General features: G+C 39.8%; 1 protein-coding gene across 3 annotated transcripts in view; it reads right to left on the bottom strand.

The window, feature by feature from the left end:
* Positions 1-18,206, bottom strand: part of RMND5A (required for meiotic nuclear division 5 homolog A) — a 63,386-nt gene that overhangs the window by 5,149 nt on the left and 40,031 nt on the right. For all 3 annotated transcript variants that reach the window (XM_044261577.1, XM_044261578.1, XM_044261576.1), the window contains exons 5-8: positions 6,313-6,479; positions 5,137-5,302; positions 2,532-2,634; positions 447-601 (exon numbers count right to left, since the gene is read on the bottom strand). In XM_044261577.1, the coding sequence (XP_044117512.1) occupies positions 447-601; positions 2,532-2,634; positions 5,137-5,302; positions 6,313-6,479 (591 nt within the window). The remainder of the gene's footprint in view (positions 1-446; positions 602-2,531; positions 2,635-5,136; positions 5,303-6,312; positions 6,480-18,206) is intronic.

The raw sequence follows: 18,206 nt of genomic DNA, 5'->3' as shown, positions 1-18,206 counted from the left end.
TATAAATGTATATACTCTTTTAATTAGTAATTCCAATTCTACAGTTTACATATCACATGTAGATAAAATATTTCACTTTATAACAACAGAAGTTAAAGGTTCATTGGTACGGAATTATCAAATTTCCATACAGTAGACTACACTGCAGGTAAAAAACAACGGGGGCTCTCTCTGTAACATGTAAAAGACCTCCAAGATATACCATCAAGTAGAAAAAGCAAAGTTTACAACCATATACGGGTGTGTTACATTTCGTGTAAAGGCAGGGGAAACAACGACAATGTACTGCCTACCCCAAAAGTTAAGATTAAAAAACATGCTTGTAAATCTAATCATCAAATTTATGAACAAATAAAAAGACTGACAAAAAAAAATCAGATACAACCTCCCACTAAGTTCCAGAAGAAAAATGTTTTTAACCAACATTTAAAAAGTCAGACACTTACTTGCTACCATTAAACATTTTATTCAGGGCATCTCTTGATATAATATGACCACAGACCAATTTCATGGGTGGATTGTTATCTGTTGTTTGCTGACGAAGAATGGGACAGGCAAATATAGAGTGATACCAGCACTTTTTACCAAGGTCCACTTCAATCTTAAAAACAGTAAAAAGCCTCAAGTTATATTTCAGAAAACATGTTAATATGCACTGGGCAGCAAAAACATCAGTCTACTCATCTAAATTTAACTTTTTAAGCACTCTTACCTCAAAGAAGGGTAGTCTTAGGGATCCAAGTTTTACTTCATAATCTTAATTAACCTTCAAAATTATTTATAACACTACTTTTCAAACCAAATCCTCATGTTTGAGGAGTCAAAGGGAAGGCAATGCTCTAGAAGTTAAACACTCTTGAAAACGTGTCAGGATATACCCTAAGAGCAAAACCCACCAGAAACCCTGTTTTGTAGCACCCTTAGCTAGGTGATAAAAATTCAGTGTAATAGTAATTCCTTTAAAGGCAGACTAGACAAGGTTTACTTTTGTGTAAACTTCAGATCTGAGTTTCTCATGTTTTGTGTTTAATGGTCCAGAGAAACCAGCTGAAACAAGAACTCGAAGCTCAAATTCAGGAAGACCTTTCACAATCTGTCCTTCAGAGCCCATGGCAAGTGTATCAATTATTTCCCTTCACAGTGAACAAAACAAACAAAAGCTCTATAAATGTCAGTTCTTTGTTTCCTTTCCTTCTAAAATGGTTGTATCAATATAAAGTCTATTACCCAGACTCTTTCAAGAAAGCTGACAAAGTGTAACAGAATAATCCTGAGAAAAAAATGGCCAGATCAGCACCCCACCCCCGCCATTGCCTTACTACCCTGACACATAGGCTTCACAGGCGAATTCAGATTTCAGTACGCTCCATGCCAGAGCCAAAATGTTAGAGATGCCCATAATGTAGCTGGGAAACTGCCAGACTTGCAGGCACCTGCTTCAGCAAAGCAAGTGAAGGCTCAAGTTCTTTTCACTTGTTCAAACGAGCAGTCATGAAGCAGGGGTACTGCCAGTATCCTGCCCACACCCAGCACTGGGAATGCACCTGTGTCTTCAATCAAAACAGATCTTCAATGAGAAGCTGGGACAACCAAATGACAGTTACCAGCTGGAAGGTAACTGCAGATAAACCTGTGCACAGGTGTGGCAGAAAAGAAGCAAAAAACCCAATGCATATATAGCCTATTAGGATCTCTGACACAACCACGACAGGCATGAGAATTCTAGGCAGAGTTTCAGTGCCTACTGTCAGAGGTCTGGTGGAAACTCACATGCAGTGACCTTTGTCACTCCGTGCCATGACTATTATGGCAGCAAAACTGGAGTACCTACTAATGTGTCCCATGTTATCCTAAGCACATCAATGTTATCTCTAGTCTTTAACAGTCCCATAAAGAGAAGGATGGTCCCCATTTTAAAGATGGACCAACTACTGTTAAGAGAAGTAGTAGAGTTGGCAAGTGATCCGAGCTGATGTTTAAAATCATGGTCTGTTCCATGAGCGGCAGTGGGCACACAGCACAGGAAGGCCACTGATGACTGCAGGTGTCCCACGGATAACCTTTAACAGCTAGGTGCTATTTTAGTAAGTACAAATCCATAATCTCACAAATAACAATGCCTAAGACAAAACTAAATTTAACCAACTGACCTCACTGCTTTTATATTTTAAAAGAATCCCAGTGTGAGTGGTCTGTCCACTACACTGGAAAACGTATTTGCAAGCTACAGTGTACACCCCCCCAACACACGGGAGGTCTTCCTTCCTGTGCGTGCACTGCCACTCTAAGTCAACATTGTATTATTTTTTTCCCAAGTCAGAATTTAAAAAAAAGCAAACTCAGTGCTTCCAAAATGTACTGGCTTCCCATTTCTGTTGTTTAATCATGTCTACACGTAAACGAATCCTGGCTGAATGACCTCAATGCTGCTCTCTGGTTAAAAGGCAAAACAAGCATTTTAAACTCTTACTTAACATCTAAGTCCTTCTAATGGCAGGAGAAAATAAACAACCGATAGAAGTGTAACTCACGGGCAATTCATCTTTCTGGTTCCAAACTCCAGTGCACTGCCTCTGTTCAATCACAGCTTTGATATTAATTAAAGCCGGCAGCGCCACACAACCTGCTGAGAAACTGGGAGAGCAGAAGAGGATGTGTCAGTGCCAGGCCAGGTGGCAGACAGCCTGGTCCCAGGAAATGTCAGTTCCTCCAGACTCCATGTGCCGAGGGCCCTGGCCATTAGACAGGGCACAGGGCCCTCTGCTTTGCTGAATTAGCACCCCCAAAAAAGCTTTACATTTTACAAAACCACCAGATTCAACAGGCTCTGCTTATCAGTCATGAATGACTTTCTGACACTGTTTTTGCACAGACTAGGAGAGCCCTGTCCAGGGCAGAAGTGCTCATTTCTCAGATCTGGAAGCACTGGCAGCCAGCTCTCAGCTGAGCCCCTCTTCAGGACCGTCATCACTTGAAGCAAGCCACCCGACCACGGTCGCATGTGATGACTGCACCGCGTGAGGACACACAAGCCCGGCTCTGTTGCCCCAACTGGGGATAACTGCACAGGCCCACCATAGCTCCAGAGCTCTCCAGGGAGGGGCATCACAGTTAAACTTACCCTCTGCCCAATCCTGCTGCTTTTATTTCCCCACTGGGGCCGATCCTAAACCCCTGCACGTCAGTCTCCACCACGGCACAATCTGTTCCCCCCGGGACCTGGCCTGTGGCTGGTCACACAGTGTAATCAACTGCCTCAGTGTCCCCTGTGCTCAGGTGGAACAGCTGGTGGGATGCACACTGCACCTTACCCATCTCTGGAGCCCACACGATACTTGGTACATAGCAGGGATTTGAAAACACTTGAGGAATTAAATAAATAGGAGAGAGCTAAAGAAGTTACTTTCTTAAAACAGGCTCATAAACTTCTTGGCTTCAGGACCCACTTACACGCTTAGATATTAAGAATCTTCAAAAGACACTTGTTTTTGTGGGTTATAGCTACTGTTATTATATTAGGAATTATAATCAAGAAATTTTCAAAATATCAATTCATTTAAAATAATAAATATATTACATGTTTTAAGTAACATTCTTACCCCCCAAAACTTCTATATTTTCCAAACCAAAAATAAATTTGTGAGAAGACTGGCACTGCTTTACATTTTTAACAAATCTCTTTAATGCCTAGCTTGATAGAAGACAGATGGATTCCTATCTCTTCTGCAATCTGCTGCAGTGTGCTCTTTCAATTGAAGTAAACGGGAAAGGAAAATCTAGCTTTAAACAGATATATGGTAATTTAATTGCCTTTCGGATAATTGTTATATTTCCCCTTTAATGCCACACCAAAACTCAACAAGGAAGAGTTTCGTAAGGTTAGTTGCAAAATAGAATCTGAATCCTTATCATCGAATCTTTCTGTACCTTGCCACATAAAACTCCAATTGGCTGTCTCATACTGTGAATGAATCTTCTACTCATGCAAGACTTTGTAAGATCTCAGTGAATTAAGATCTTCTAAGTGTTAACACATTTCATTATACAATATCCAAAAACTCAAATTCATAATATCACCAATTCCATCAGCAAAGCTGTTAAGCCCACAGTGGCAGGTACAAGTTTCCCAAAATTTCTTTTGTAGCTTAAACTCATGAATTTAAAAGATACAAAAAGACAGTTGCTTTCCTTGACATGATTCTCTTCCTACATGTGGAAAAATATCTGCCAAAAACCCAAGTGTAATTAACCTTAGTTTATCTTTTAGTGATTCTTTCAAGTAAGAACTCTAACATTTAAAAAAAAAAAAAAAAAGCAAAACTAGTTTATTGGCTCATAAAACTAAAAAAAAACATACAGGTGTTTTCTTTCTTTTAAAGATTTTTTTTTTTTCAAGATTTTATTTATTCACTTGATAGATAGAGATCACAAATAGGCAGAGAGGCAGGTGGGGGGTTGGGGGGGTGGGGCGGGCGGGGAAGCAGGCTCCAGCTGAGCAGAAAGCCCTATGTGGGGCTCGATCCCAAGACCATGGGATCATGACCTGAGCTGAAGGCAGAGTCTTTAAACCACTGAGCCTCCCAGGCACCCCATATACAGGTGTTTTCTAAGATAAGCATGATACTTTGGCTTGAAGGGCTTTATGAGAACTTCCCACTTTGTAACACAGACTATAATAAATAAATAAAATCTTTTAAAAAAAAAAAAGATGTGTACTTAAAGGTCAGAATGTAATAAAACCAATCATTTTTTAAAGAACAGTGTTAAGTAAAGCTAGTGTGTCTTCAACTGCAAGTGTGCGGCAGAGTACAATGTGTGAGAAATACAGTGAGTCCTTCCAGACTTTGGGACCACTGCACTGATCTGGCTAAGGTGCAAGCAGTTCAAACCACTATTATTTCTGCATCATCTTTGCAAATGTCAACACAGTGGAAAAGGATCTCAGGGGCAACCAGAGGTTCATGGATCACACTGCTCTGATCCCTGCCAACTGTGATGATCTCTTGAAATACCAACTGTACTCTTCCTCAGAAAGACAAATGTTCTCTTCAGGTTTAACATCAAGAGCTAGACAAGAAATTAAGGAAAACCAATACAAAGCAATGCGTATTCCAAGAGCATGACCAATCTGCATACCTGACGCTGAGCGGGGACTCCACCGAGAGCCCCAGGAGGGCGCAGGCATCCCGTGTGAAGATGTCGCAGATGTCAGCCCACTGGTTTGCATCAAGTAGGTGAACATACGGTGAGTTCTCAATCCCTTGTCTCAGGTACACAAGGCTTCCCATCAAAACCTGAATGTCTACGCAAGAACAGCAGCAATTTGTAAGTGCGAATGATCACATCTGAAATGGGGGCTGGCTTGGGGGTAGGAGGCTGAGAAAGGCAAAATTCCCCCAACTGACAGAGCCTAAATCACTAATGATGTCTTTTTAAAATTCTCGTCCTTAAGCTGGGTTTCACCCTTCAATGAGAGAAAGGGGACGAAAACAAAGCACTAAATATAACCTCAAGTTACGTTATTGTTTTTTCTTTTTTTTTAAGATTTTATTTATTTACTTGACAGAGTGAGAGAGCACAAGCAGGCAGAGCAGCAGAGAGAGAGGGAGAAGCAGGCTCCCCACTGAGCAGGGAGCCCGTTGTGGAGCTCAATCCCAGGACTTAGGTTAGGGATCATAACCTAAGCTGAAGGCAGTCGCTTAACCAACTGAGCCACCCAGGCGCCCCTCAAGTTACTTTATTCTTAAACAGAGCACAGTATAACTACCATTGTCTAGAGCAGTAAAATTGATAAAACTCATAAAGTAGGCCACACTGATCTCTGGCCATAGAACTGGTCAGAAGACCAGTATTCCCACACCGGCGCTCAGTGTCACTGGTGCCACCCTGGTGCACCCTCAGACACTTTGTGGGGCAGTAACAGCACCATGGGGGGTGATTGTGCTCTTTCTCATATCTCTTACAGATGGAATCCCAAAAATGCAATGTCTCTTTTATCCAAGAGGCATCAATGTTTTACTTTTTTTTTGTTCTAGGTCCCCCATCAGACCTTTTTCCAAAGTGATTATCATCTACAATTGTTTCAGTTCATTAGCAAATACCTATCACATCTCCTTAAGATAAACTTAAATCCCAGTAGTGGCTATAGGTCTGTTCCAAATATCAAAAACATTCAGGGTGCCTGGGTGGCTCAGTCTGACTCGATTTCAGCTCAGGTCTCGATCTCAGGGTTTTGAGTTCAGGCCCTGGATTGGGCTCTACATCCAAACAAACACAAAAACAAATATCAAAAACATCTGACTGCAGACTCACCTTTCTGATGATTTAGGGCAAATGGCTGAAAATTTTTAGCATATTGTAATGCTTCTCGCTGATTTGTAGTTCCACCCATTAATAAGCTAATAAAATACAGTCTGTGTAGTTTAAATTCCAAGGAGCTGTTTTGGGCTATAAGCATCTCTCGGTTTGAAACTGCCCATCTAAAGAAAAAGCAGAAAAGATTTTAATGCAATTAAGAGCATAGGCAAGTTTTAAAAACTCTTTGAAACCTAGCAATACAATAAAAGGGTTTGGTCTGCCATCTTGTGGAAATCAGTGGTAATTATCAACCCCCGGCCCAGAGACTTGTAAAGATAATAAACAGAACTACACCCAAAGAGGCACTTCAGCCAGTAAAATCAAGAAAAAAATATTAAGTCAGATGACAATTACATATTTAGTAAGGTTTTACACGAAGACAAAACTGACTCTGATGAGTCACATGGTATTTTTGGCACTATACAAGGGCAACACTTTGAAGCAGGTGTTAGCCATGAGATTCACTACTACTCAATTGCCCATATCCACTACTCTTTTCCTGTTCAACTTGGCATAGTTATAAATGGATCCACAAGACTCTGAATGGGAACCATCTATTTTTAGATTTTTGTTGGGTGCAACATTTTTTGCTACACTTTGAGATTAAAAACAGCGAACACTGGTATTTGCCTCAAGGTGCTTTCAGTCCAGATTTTTGCTTTCAGGTACATAAAACTACATATATATGTGCCAAAATGATTTGTACCAACAGTGCTAATGAGGGAAAGAACAATGTTCCATTCTGAATGATCTAAAGTACAGGAACTCGGACCTCTATAGTACAAACAGCTGGGATAACCAATCTTGAGCTGGGACTACCACTCCAGGTGGGCGCTAGAGCAGAAATGTACCCCAGGCCAGCTGTTAAAATCAACTTTGCAACCAAGTGGTAAGGAAACATTACTTTATTTCTGTAAACATACTAAGATGTAGAAGCTCTTATTATCATATTCTCCTTTAATCTGACGTTTAGTTGGACAAACAGTCCCCACCTAACCCATTTCATCAAGGATCGTTGGAACCTGTCTTGGTATGAATATAAACTTGGGAGTAGCTTTCTACAAATGACGCAAGTAAAATGTCTCAGGTTATTCATAAGGGATCAGCCAGCTGGGATTGGACCTCACAGAGCTGTACTTTTACAAGATCCTACCCTAAGGGCTACACATGCAACATGAATATTCTGATCAACTTGTGGATGTATCCACATTTTAGAGTCCAATCATGAAGCTTTTCCAACCTAAAAAAGTGATTGTTAAAAAGATTCATCACCTGGACTTTGGAAATATTTATTTAAATGTAAGTAAGGCTTGAATCGTTACCCAGCACTAACACACAGTCAAGCTGGAACACCAACTCTGGGGTAAATCTTGCCGACACCAACAAGGTACTTTTGGCAGCAATCTTTCATGAATGCCCAACACCAACCATCAGTAGCAAAGGTACTGCGCTAGTTTGTCAGGCAACTTCTTGACTTCCAGTTCCAAGGAGTAGGTTATTTATTTATTTTAAATTTAATTCCAGTACAGATAACATACAGTGTTATACTAGTTTCATGTGTACAATGTATGATTCAGCAATCCCACATCACCTGGTGCTCATCTTGACAAGAGCCCTCCTCAATCCCCATCACTTAGTTCACCCACCCCCCATCCACCCCCCTATGGTAACCTTCGCTTCTTTCTCTCTAGTTAAGAGTCTGTTTTTTGGTTTGTCTCTTTCTCCTCTACCTGTATTCATAAATTCCTGAGTGAAAACACATGATATTTGTTTTTCTCTGACTTACTTAAAGCATTATACCCTCTAGCTCCATCTATGTCGTCACACATGGCAAGATTTCATTCATTCTTTTTATAGCTGAATAATATTCCATTATGAATATATACCACATCTTTTTTATCCATTCATCTATCAACAGACACTTGGACCAAGGAGTACATTTAAATCAGGTTACTTACCAAAAGTTCATCCTACTCCCTCTCATTCATAAAAGCATGAGTATGTTTTCCTACTAACAAATAAGGAGAGGCAGCAAGCTTTTTCTTTTTTGTTTTTGATATGAAATACATGTGTAAGATAGAGCAAAAGAAGGGAGCTAATAGAGTAACTACAAATTTTAATAAACAGTGAAAGCCAGCAAAGAAAGGGCAAAGTCCTTAAGTGGGCAATTCAAGAGGAAGAAAATCTATTTCACCTTTCCTAGACAGATTTTCAGGATATGATATTACAGGGGGGGAAAGTTACGATATGCAGAAAAAATTAACTTCAAGTTGCCAGAATTTTTAACAGTAATGACTCCAGAGAAGCTGGATTGCACACATTATTTACCAACTGCTATGGCACAGACTACAACAATCGAACAGGGCACCAACTATCAGAGCAGCACCAGGAGGCTAGAAACAACGGGAGGGCACACTGCTGAGTAATAGCTAACAGCTGTGCAGAGGACAGTGATTTAACATACAGTCTATGCTGTCCTATGTTTTCTAAATTTTCTACAATGAACATATATTACTTTTATAATTAAGAAGGTAATGATTTTTAAGCAAATGCAAAAGTAAACAAAAGTTCTTCCTTTTTTCATCGGAGCTTACTGAGTAATTGCAAATTACATTTCCTAAAAGTAATTCAAGCCAAGAATTATGAATTTAAGCTCTGCAAACTCTAGCTATATGTAACCCCTTTAACTTGCAGAGTTTACTTAGACAATGCAGTTCCTAATTCATCGCTTATTTTTACCCACCTTCAAATTTAGCTATAAACAAGGCTACAAAATAATCGGAAAAAACTAACACGGCTAGTTCCTGACCTCCACCCCCACCATGAGAATTTTAGGAAAGTAAACAGATTATTTCATCACAAAAAGGAGTTGGAGGAGTATGGGGAGAATGCAAAATCCAAATTCAAGAATATAAGTTATCAGGTGTTTCTTAAATCATATTTCTTGACTTTCAATCCTTAAACAATGAATTATCTTCATTTAACTTCTGAATATTACACTAAGCCTAAATCTCACAAAGCAAGGGATTAGATTAACGATTTCTAAGCTTCTCCCTTTCTGGCAAAGTGTCATCTTCTAAACTAAGGATCTCTGCCCCCAAACATGTAAGCACATGTAAGTAAGGACTAAGAGAAAAACCTGGTGTTATGGCACCTATCCCTCATACTCCAAGACTGTACCCCCAGGTACCCACAACTGTATTTTCCTGACCCCAATTCGTTGGCCACAGCCAACTGGCCAGGTAAACATGGATTTTAAAGTCACACTCTTGGGGCACCTGGGTGGCTCAATGGGTTAAGCCTCTGCCTTTGGCCCAGGTCATGATCTGAGAGTCCTGGGATTGAGCCCTGCATTGGGCTCTCTGCTCAGCGGGGAGCCTGCTTCCTCCTCTCTCTCTCTGCCTGTCTCTCCGCCTACTTGTGATCTTTGTCAACTAACTAACTAACTAACTAAATAGTTGTTGCCTATAAGCAAGTTCATCTATCCCTTATATCCTTCCTGATCACTTCACAATCCTGTATCTTTTGTTCTTTCAGTTCTTGATGGTTGCCTTCCTTGACAATCATAACATCTGCCTTAACTGGTCTTTGGAATCTGGGTACAAATTTCACAGCAGCATTTTTATTCACACCAGCAGCCTCCCCAGGGAGCTAAACATTAGTCAATTCGTGATGACTTCTGAAATGATGAAACCATCTTTGGCAGTAAAGTTCTTCACTCTCCTTGTAATCACTGTTTTCTTTCAAGGAGGCAACTAACTTCAACACAATCTGAATGTTAGTCAAACTGATTGAGGCTTTTTTTTTTCTTAAACAATCTTCAATCCAAACTAGTAGTAAATGTTCTGTTTAAATCACAGGCAGCTTTCTGTTCCTTGTGCAATTTAAATTAAAAGATGTGAAAGTGCCTCTACCTTGGTTTTTATATTCATTGGGCTTTTTCAATATGGCTTATATCATAACTTCATGTAGGCCTACGTCTCATCCTAGTTTCACCCGACCACTGTCATTTTCCAAATCTTTCTAATCACATTCAATTTCACTTCTAGCAATTCATCTTTGTTGACAAAGCTCTTCTTTCAACTATCCATTTCTGTAATATATTGTGGGTTCACCTCTACGAGATGAGCAGGCAAGACAACTACACACTTGTTGTCTGAGGGTAACAGGTGCTCAGTGACCAATCATGGACAGACCTGGAGAAAAGTGATGTGGTTGGCTGAGAGCATGATGCACATGTGTTATTTAGGCAGTGATCTGTGGACCCCAAAGCTGGGAGGACACTTGTAGTTTATGCAATTACCTACAGTTAATATACTGTGGTAACTGAAATCTGAACCTTTTTGTTGGGGGGGGAACTAGTATTATTTACCTCAAATGTGGTAAATGAAATCCAGGCATACTGAAATTGTATAGAGACGAAAATACATAAGCTCAAGAGAGAAGACAGAGGGGGAGAAAGAACATTTCACAGGGAGAAGGTTACTCTCTAGACACCAGGAAGGCCCAGAGCAGCATCACGGAGACAGATGCAATGACTGAGGAACTGAGCAAGTCCATGTGTCCATGGCACCACTCTTACAGAATAAGAAAGAAAACCAGATTAGTTTTCTTTTTCTCACCAAGATCCCTGTCCCTCCACTTTTCTTTCTGAGAGGAAGAGAGCTCGGATGGAAAACCAAGAGGTTTATGCCAGGAGGGGAAGTTATGCAACAGAAGGGTGGGTGTCGAGGGAGAAAGCAATGGTTGGCCAACAGGATGATCTAGAGGCGTTTGTCATGTGGTGTGAAGAATTAGAGGAGGAAAATAGCCATGCTGAGAATAGAACGGAGATAGAGGCACTGGCCAAGAAAAACACACACAACACATACAGATAACCTGATCTAGCAACTTTCATAACCACTGAGTGACGTGTCCAGGTGAATTAAAGCTAGTCTAGATAGAAGACCTGTTTGCTTTATGACATTAGAAGCCATGATTCTACCTCCCAGTGTAGGGGCTGGTTAATTTTTACAAAAGCAAAATCAGACAAAAAGTGAGCAGTTGAGAACAGAGTTGAAAACCTCAAGGCCCAGGCTCAATTACCACATTTTAAAAACATTCCTAAATAATCTCTCCCATCCACAGAACTCTAGATGTCCTTTCTCTGAACTTCTCACATGGCTCATCTCACAATCTACTTGGTGGGCCAGCTTCTGGTCTTCTATATGGCAGGAACTCAGGCTTGCTCATCTTGGCACACCCCCTTCCTTTGAAGGGGGAATACTGATAAAGAGTACAGGTTAGTAGAATCAACTATGCATGGACTTCAGTCTCAGCTCTGCAGTGTGAATTTGGGCAATCTGTTACTCAATTCTCTAAAATCTGTTTCCTTACTGTAAAATGGGGGGACCTTAAAAGGGTTGTGGGCATCAAATGAGGGTGCTAGTTTAAAGCACTGAGCACGGGGACAAGCACAAACATACTCAGTAAGCTGCTTAATTTGTATTTACTGAAGGGATGAACTCTAATGGTTCTTCAAAGTCATTATTTTTAATAAGAAATTTATACATAAAATAAAAGAATTATTTGGGCACTTCCATGTAATATTCAGTGCTCTTCTGATTTTTATAGGACCAACTGTGTGAGAATACGATGATATGCATTTAATTCTCTTCAAAAAATTGTCAAATTTTATTTATTTATTTGACAGGGAGGGAGAGAGAGAGCACAAGCAGGGGGAGTGCCAGGCAGAGGGAGAAGCAGGCTCCTTGCTGAGCAAGGAGCCTGACAAGGGATTCGATCCTAGGACCCTGGGATCATGACCTGACCTGAAGGCAGATGCCTAACCGATGGAGCCATCCAGGTGTCCCAAAATTTGTCAAGTTTTTGTAGCTAGAAGTTCACACTGAATATTTGGGTATTTAATTCGCTGAGCAGGAATAAAGGGTAGAAGACAGTCACAGGCTTAATTAAACTGGTACTAACCAAATCCAAATAGTACAAGCACAGGAAACTACGAAAGCGTGAAATATAACTGGCCCCCAAAACTTAACCCGCTGTCTATAAAGCAACAGAAGACACATGACCAAGACACATAAAAAACTAGTGGAAATATTAAGGAATAGAGTGCTGTATTCTGGATAATGGCATTTCCAGAAGAAAACTTATAATTTTTAATTTTTAAAAGAAAACAACTAGCATGATACCACAACCAACAAGTTAACTAAAACATTCAAATGAATTATAATATCACTCTTTTTTTTTTTAATTCTGCTCCCAAATCTCCGATGTGTCCAATGAGAGCACCATCAATTTTAGAACTATTTCTTGTTTAAAGAAACACTGTAGGAAGGTCACTAATGTCACAATTATCTCTGTTCACTGCATTCTCTAATAAAGAGATCTTTTGTGCCTCTTCCATAAAAAGACCTCAAAACAATACTACTGACTTCGGTGACTAAGTTAGAAGCAACCCACATCCACACAATTATCCCACAAAGCATTAAGCATTAATTATCTTAACTGCCAGGCCTCTGAAAAGACTTGGCATATTGTTAGCTCCGTATTTAGAATTCCCATGTTATTCCAAAAATAATTAAAACAAGATCCCACCTCCACAGTTAGCTGTTGTCCCGCAGGAACCTAGCTGACAGCCTCATCTGTTTACCCCTCTCCTCTCATAATTTTGCCAATCTGGGTCGGTATCTATTTCTGGTAATAATGAAATAAAAATACCTCTTGTCAATGCCCACAGATACTCCACTACAACCTTTCACTGTATTTTAAAGGGTTCACAAATATATTCTTTATCTGGTCTCCTTTAGGGGCATATTTGGGGAGGAGGGGGAATTCTGGGAAACGAATGACGTTTCTTTACTCCATAGATGCAGACTTAGCTGAATGTTACTGGTGACCAAGTCAAGTGCTCAAAAAATTCAGAGAACGGCAAAAATGACAAAAATCAAAGTTCAGCCAAAAGAGTTAGAATCCTGTAACTTTGCTTTAGAGACCAAAAAAGAATGGCTAACATTTCATTTCAGAGATATTTTCAAATGGCAGTTTCTCTCGTACAGATTGAGTCCATCACTGGAACTACAAACATTTTACTCACCTCAGAACTGGTGTGAATCTCTGTTCTTCTTACATACTATTTTAAAAACAACACAGACTATAATATTACACCTTTGGGTCTACTTAAGAAAACAACACACACGCATTTCTAACCTGAGCCTCTCAGTAGTGCAGCATCCAGTAAGAGCCTCTAACAGCTGCATGAGGCAAGGGGCCGCCATACTGGACAGCGCAGGTCTACACATTATTGTTGTTGTTGTTGTTGTTTTTAATAAAAAGCACTTAAGGGCGCCTGGGTGGCTGAGTGGGTTGAGCCGCTGCTTTCGGCTCAGGTCATGATCTCAGGGTCCTGGGATCGAGTCCTGCATCGGGCTCTCTGCTCTGCAGGGAGCCTGCTTCCTCCTCACTCTCTCTGCCTGCCTCTCTGCCTACTTGTGATCTCTCTCTGTCAAATCAATAAATAAAATCTTAAAAAAAAAAAAAAGCACTTAAATATGGGGCACCTATGGGCTCAGTCAGTTAAGTATCTGACTCTTGATATCGGCTCAGGTCATGATCTCAGGGTTGTGGGATCAAGCCCCGAGTCAGGCTCTGCACTGGGTGCAGAGTTGGCTTGGGATTCTCTCTCCCACTCCCCCAACTCACATTCTAAAATAAAATAAATAAATCTTTTTGCAAAAAAGTACTTTAAAATGACGTGCATTATTTACCGCTAATTTCCTACCATAAACCCAAATCAACCTAAATCAACCTAAAAAAGAGATCAGCATTTTACAAACCAACTCCAGACTTTTTCCTTTTGGTTCCCATTCCTGGCCTACTTCAGCTCCTTATTCTTTTAAACACTTAACCTCAGGGACAGTTGGTTTCATTTTGCTCTTCTTTTTAAGAAGATTCCCAATTCCTCTATAGTTACGGTTCACCCACTCATTTTCAATATGCTCAAGTCCTTGGTGAGGATAAACCCTACTCCTCCTGAAAAATACCTATTGTGTTAGAACTGTACATAAACTTTTGCTAGCAATAAACACAAAACAGATAACAGAAAATAATGTTATCACCCTATGTATTTCTTCCCTTTTGGCCTTTATAGTCCACTGAGCTTTCTTTTGTATCCTTTCCACTGGGTACTTCTCTCCATTTTTAATCAGCTTCTTTTTAATACAAGAGCTCCTTTCTCCACCACACTTAGTGAATGGGCACGGCGAGTTAAAAATGTATGCCTCAACTTACCTCTTCTGCCTTTTCAGAATTAACAACCACCATGAACAAAACAAAACAAAATGAACAAAAACAAAAGCTTAGACTCTGGGAAATAATCCAACTTGTTCAAAACTTTGATTACTTTTCTCCAATGGTGTATCTATTGGAGCCTTCTTTCTTCTGTGGTTCTATGTGGCTATTAAAAAAATGCCTGAGTCAGCAAGACTGCCCACCTACTGGAAGCCAAAACTAAAAACAAGAAAACAGACAGCTTAATCACTGTCACCCTCATTTCCAGTGATAGCCAAGGCTCTCTGATCAGGTACCACAGCTTGCTCCCTTCATCTTCATTTTCTAAAACCTTTCTACATATATAAACTGTGTTTTCTTCGCTGATACTACAATTTCTTTAAGTCTGGCAAGCATTCTCTTCTCCTAAGATCCAACATTCACACCACAAAGAGAGCACAGTACAATGGCAAGCTCATGCCACATCCCTCTGTGGTTTTTATTTCTAGCCCCCCACCCCACCCCAGTCACCCAGTCACTAGGCTTGGAGATGGGAGTCCTCTCATTATTCAATAGCCTGCCTGATACCGTTCATGGCCTATCTAATCTAAAATCCTTCTGTGGTCTAAACTAACAAGATTATCTCTATCTCCTCTGAAAAATTATTTTAACGTCACTCTCTCTCTTTCTCATAACCATTCAGTCATCTTCTATTCCCTCAGAGCATTCTACCAAGGCTTTCCAAACAGGAGTGCTAGGAGGCCCCTGGGCCTGCTTCTCAGTGTTGAAAAACCACGTTCCCAAGTCTGCAAGCCAGATCCTGGGCTATGGCAAATCCACCAAGATAATACTACTCTTTGAAACACCTTTAGGAAGGCAACCAACTGGCTTCTCCTGAAGATAGAGAGCACTTTCAAAATGTCAGTAATGGCACATGTCTACAAGGACATAATAATTTACCTTTATTCTCTCATTGAACTAGTTACTTTCGGCTTTACAGTTCTATCTACCCATGAAGGACGGGGGTCATGTCTGTTCCAAGTTCTTCTTCAAACTATTCCACCATTTATTGAAGTATGGAATAAGCTATCTAAGTATGTACCATGCTAGGTGCCAAGAAGAACTGAAAAAATAGATAATGCAATCTGGATGAGAAGAAAAATCTGTACACAAACTCAGAAATATAAGGGGCAGGAACAAAAGAGTAGGCTGTGTCCTAACTAGATCTGTGTATATAATTAGCTGTTCTGCCACTTCTCTCTGCCTTAACACCATTCTTTTCTGCCTTCTTTCCACTGTCTACTACTTGTAAATGATAGTTAATGCTCTCCAAAGTTCTTCCATGGCCTCTCTCCATACTAATTTCTGTGGTTAGCCCCTGCCTCCTTAACGGCCTAGCCTGCCTTGTGGAACTGCTGCAGCCCCTCCTGAGGGTTCCAGGATCTGCCTCCCAGCATGCAGCATGTGCCAGCAGAAGGTGCCAAACAACTGAAAGATACTCTCTGCCTTGTATCTGAACCAGAATTCTCCAAACTGATGTCCCATATTTTTCAACTTTGGTTACAAGCTGAATGAAGTGAATTCTCTATACCTTGCACATTAAGGATACTGAGGAAATACCTGCTTAGTATCTATCAGTAATGGGCAAGAACTGGAAAAGTCTGAGTTGCTGTAAGAGACATTTCTATTAAGCTATCATTTCAAAACGTTTGTTCTGTAGAACTCCAATTTTGTGGGTTTTAGTGTTTTGGGGGGATGGGAACAAGAATAAAAATTCTTTGGTCAAAATCAAGAGTTTGGCCAAGTTAAATGAGTCTCTTTAGAATTGCTGATAAACCCTGGAATGTGCTAAAGTCTCTTGGAGAAGAACATTCAGGGGACATCATGTGAAGCATTTTTCATGTGACCTTTTGATATATTCTTTTCTTCCACAAAGCACTTCCAGGCCTCGATCCCTCCTCTGTAAAATGAGTACTTATTTCATAGGGTTATAATGAGGATTTAATAAGTTAATACATGTAAAATGATGAGAACAATACTAAGTACATAATAAGCACTCAAGAAGAGTTGACTATATAACTGCCATTACATTCCCCATGCTGACACTATTTAATATGCCAATATTCCCAAAAGAATGAAGTTTTGAAAAAAATTTTTACTTTGCAGGAGTTTCCACTGTTAATACCAAGTAGACAGAATGAGCCCTCCTTTTGTCTGAGAAGCACTGCTTAAGGCTCCAAATAACAGAAAAGATTCATACAAACAATTGATATATAAGATATAGTTATCAGTAAGAAACAGATCTTACAGAAAAAGCACAAAGTGAAAAAGTGTTATAAATTTTCTTCATTCCAAAAGGAAAAAGCCTCGAGTACTTTGAGAGCTGAGGTGGTCTAAAGGCTCAGCACAGTCTCTGGCACATAATAAGTACTCAATAAAAGTTTGATGAGCCTGAGAAATTGTGGATAAATGACTATTACCTTGAACAGCTTGAATATATTTCAAATCACTACAAACTACTGGGAAACCCATACATTTCTCTGTTTAGGATCCCTCACTCTTCTCTATAGATGTTTCATCGTATAGGTGAATATGAAAGTAGATAGAAGAGTGGTTGGTTGCCAAATTCTGTTTAAGAGTTATCAGTGGTACTTGGCAAAATTTAATCCCCCAAGTACGTCAAAATCTAACATCTGCTAACAAAATTAAATAAAATAAAAAAACTGTAAAGGTAATGTGCATCATACACAATGGTACTACTATTTGAGGTTTTGTTTAAAATTAACACATAATGTATTATTAGCCCCAGGGGTACAGGTCTGTGAAATCACTAGGTTTACACATTTCACAGCACTCACCATAGCACATACCCTCCCCAATGTCCATAATCCAGCCACCCTATCCCTCCCTCCCTCCCCCCAGCAACCCTCAGTTTGTTTCCTGAGATTAAGAGTTTCTTACGGTTTGTCTCCTGTTTGTCTCCCTCTCCGGTCCCATCTTGTTTCATTTTTTTCCCTCCCTTCCCCCCACAACCCCCCACCTTGCCTCTCAAATTCCTCTTATCAAAGAGATCATATGGTAACTGTCTTTCTCTGACTGACTTATTTCGTTTAGCATAGTATCCTCTAGTTCCATCCATGTATTTGACATCTTTTAAAGCTACAGAACCTACTTGTCTCATCTTTATAATTTATACAGGAATTTATCATTTATAAACTTATACAGGAATCTATCTCTCCATGTTCATCTGAGCTAGTTTCAGAACTTTGAAAACTTTTTAAGAACTGATAAATGATCAGAAAGAAACTAAGCTACGAAGAATTAAATTGGTTAATGGGAGAAAAAATTGGTGCATTTTATAAAAATCAACAAGAATCTTCCCAACTATTTTTTTTCCAGAAAACAATGATCTCAAATACTTCTAATTTTAAAATACCAGAATTCTATTGCTAGAACCTCACACCAGTATCACTATTCCTATCACCCAGTTTCTTTCCCTTATTTTATGAGTTTTTCTTTCTTTCTTCTTTAAAACCTGGTAATCCTCACATTAAAAAATTCTAGGACAGGGGTCGGCAAATTAC

Source organism: Neovison vison, chromosome 8, assembly GCF_020171115.1.
Source record: "Neovison vison isolate M4711 chromosome 8, ASM_NN_V1, whole genome shotgun sequence".
Classification (NCBI taxonomy): domain Eukaryota; kingdom Metazoa; phylum Chordata; class Mammalia; order Carnivora; family Mustelidae; genus Neogale; species Neogale vison.
Note: the sequence above shows the minus strand (reverse complement) of the source record. Positions and strands in the feature narration are given on the sequence as shown.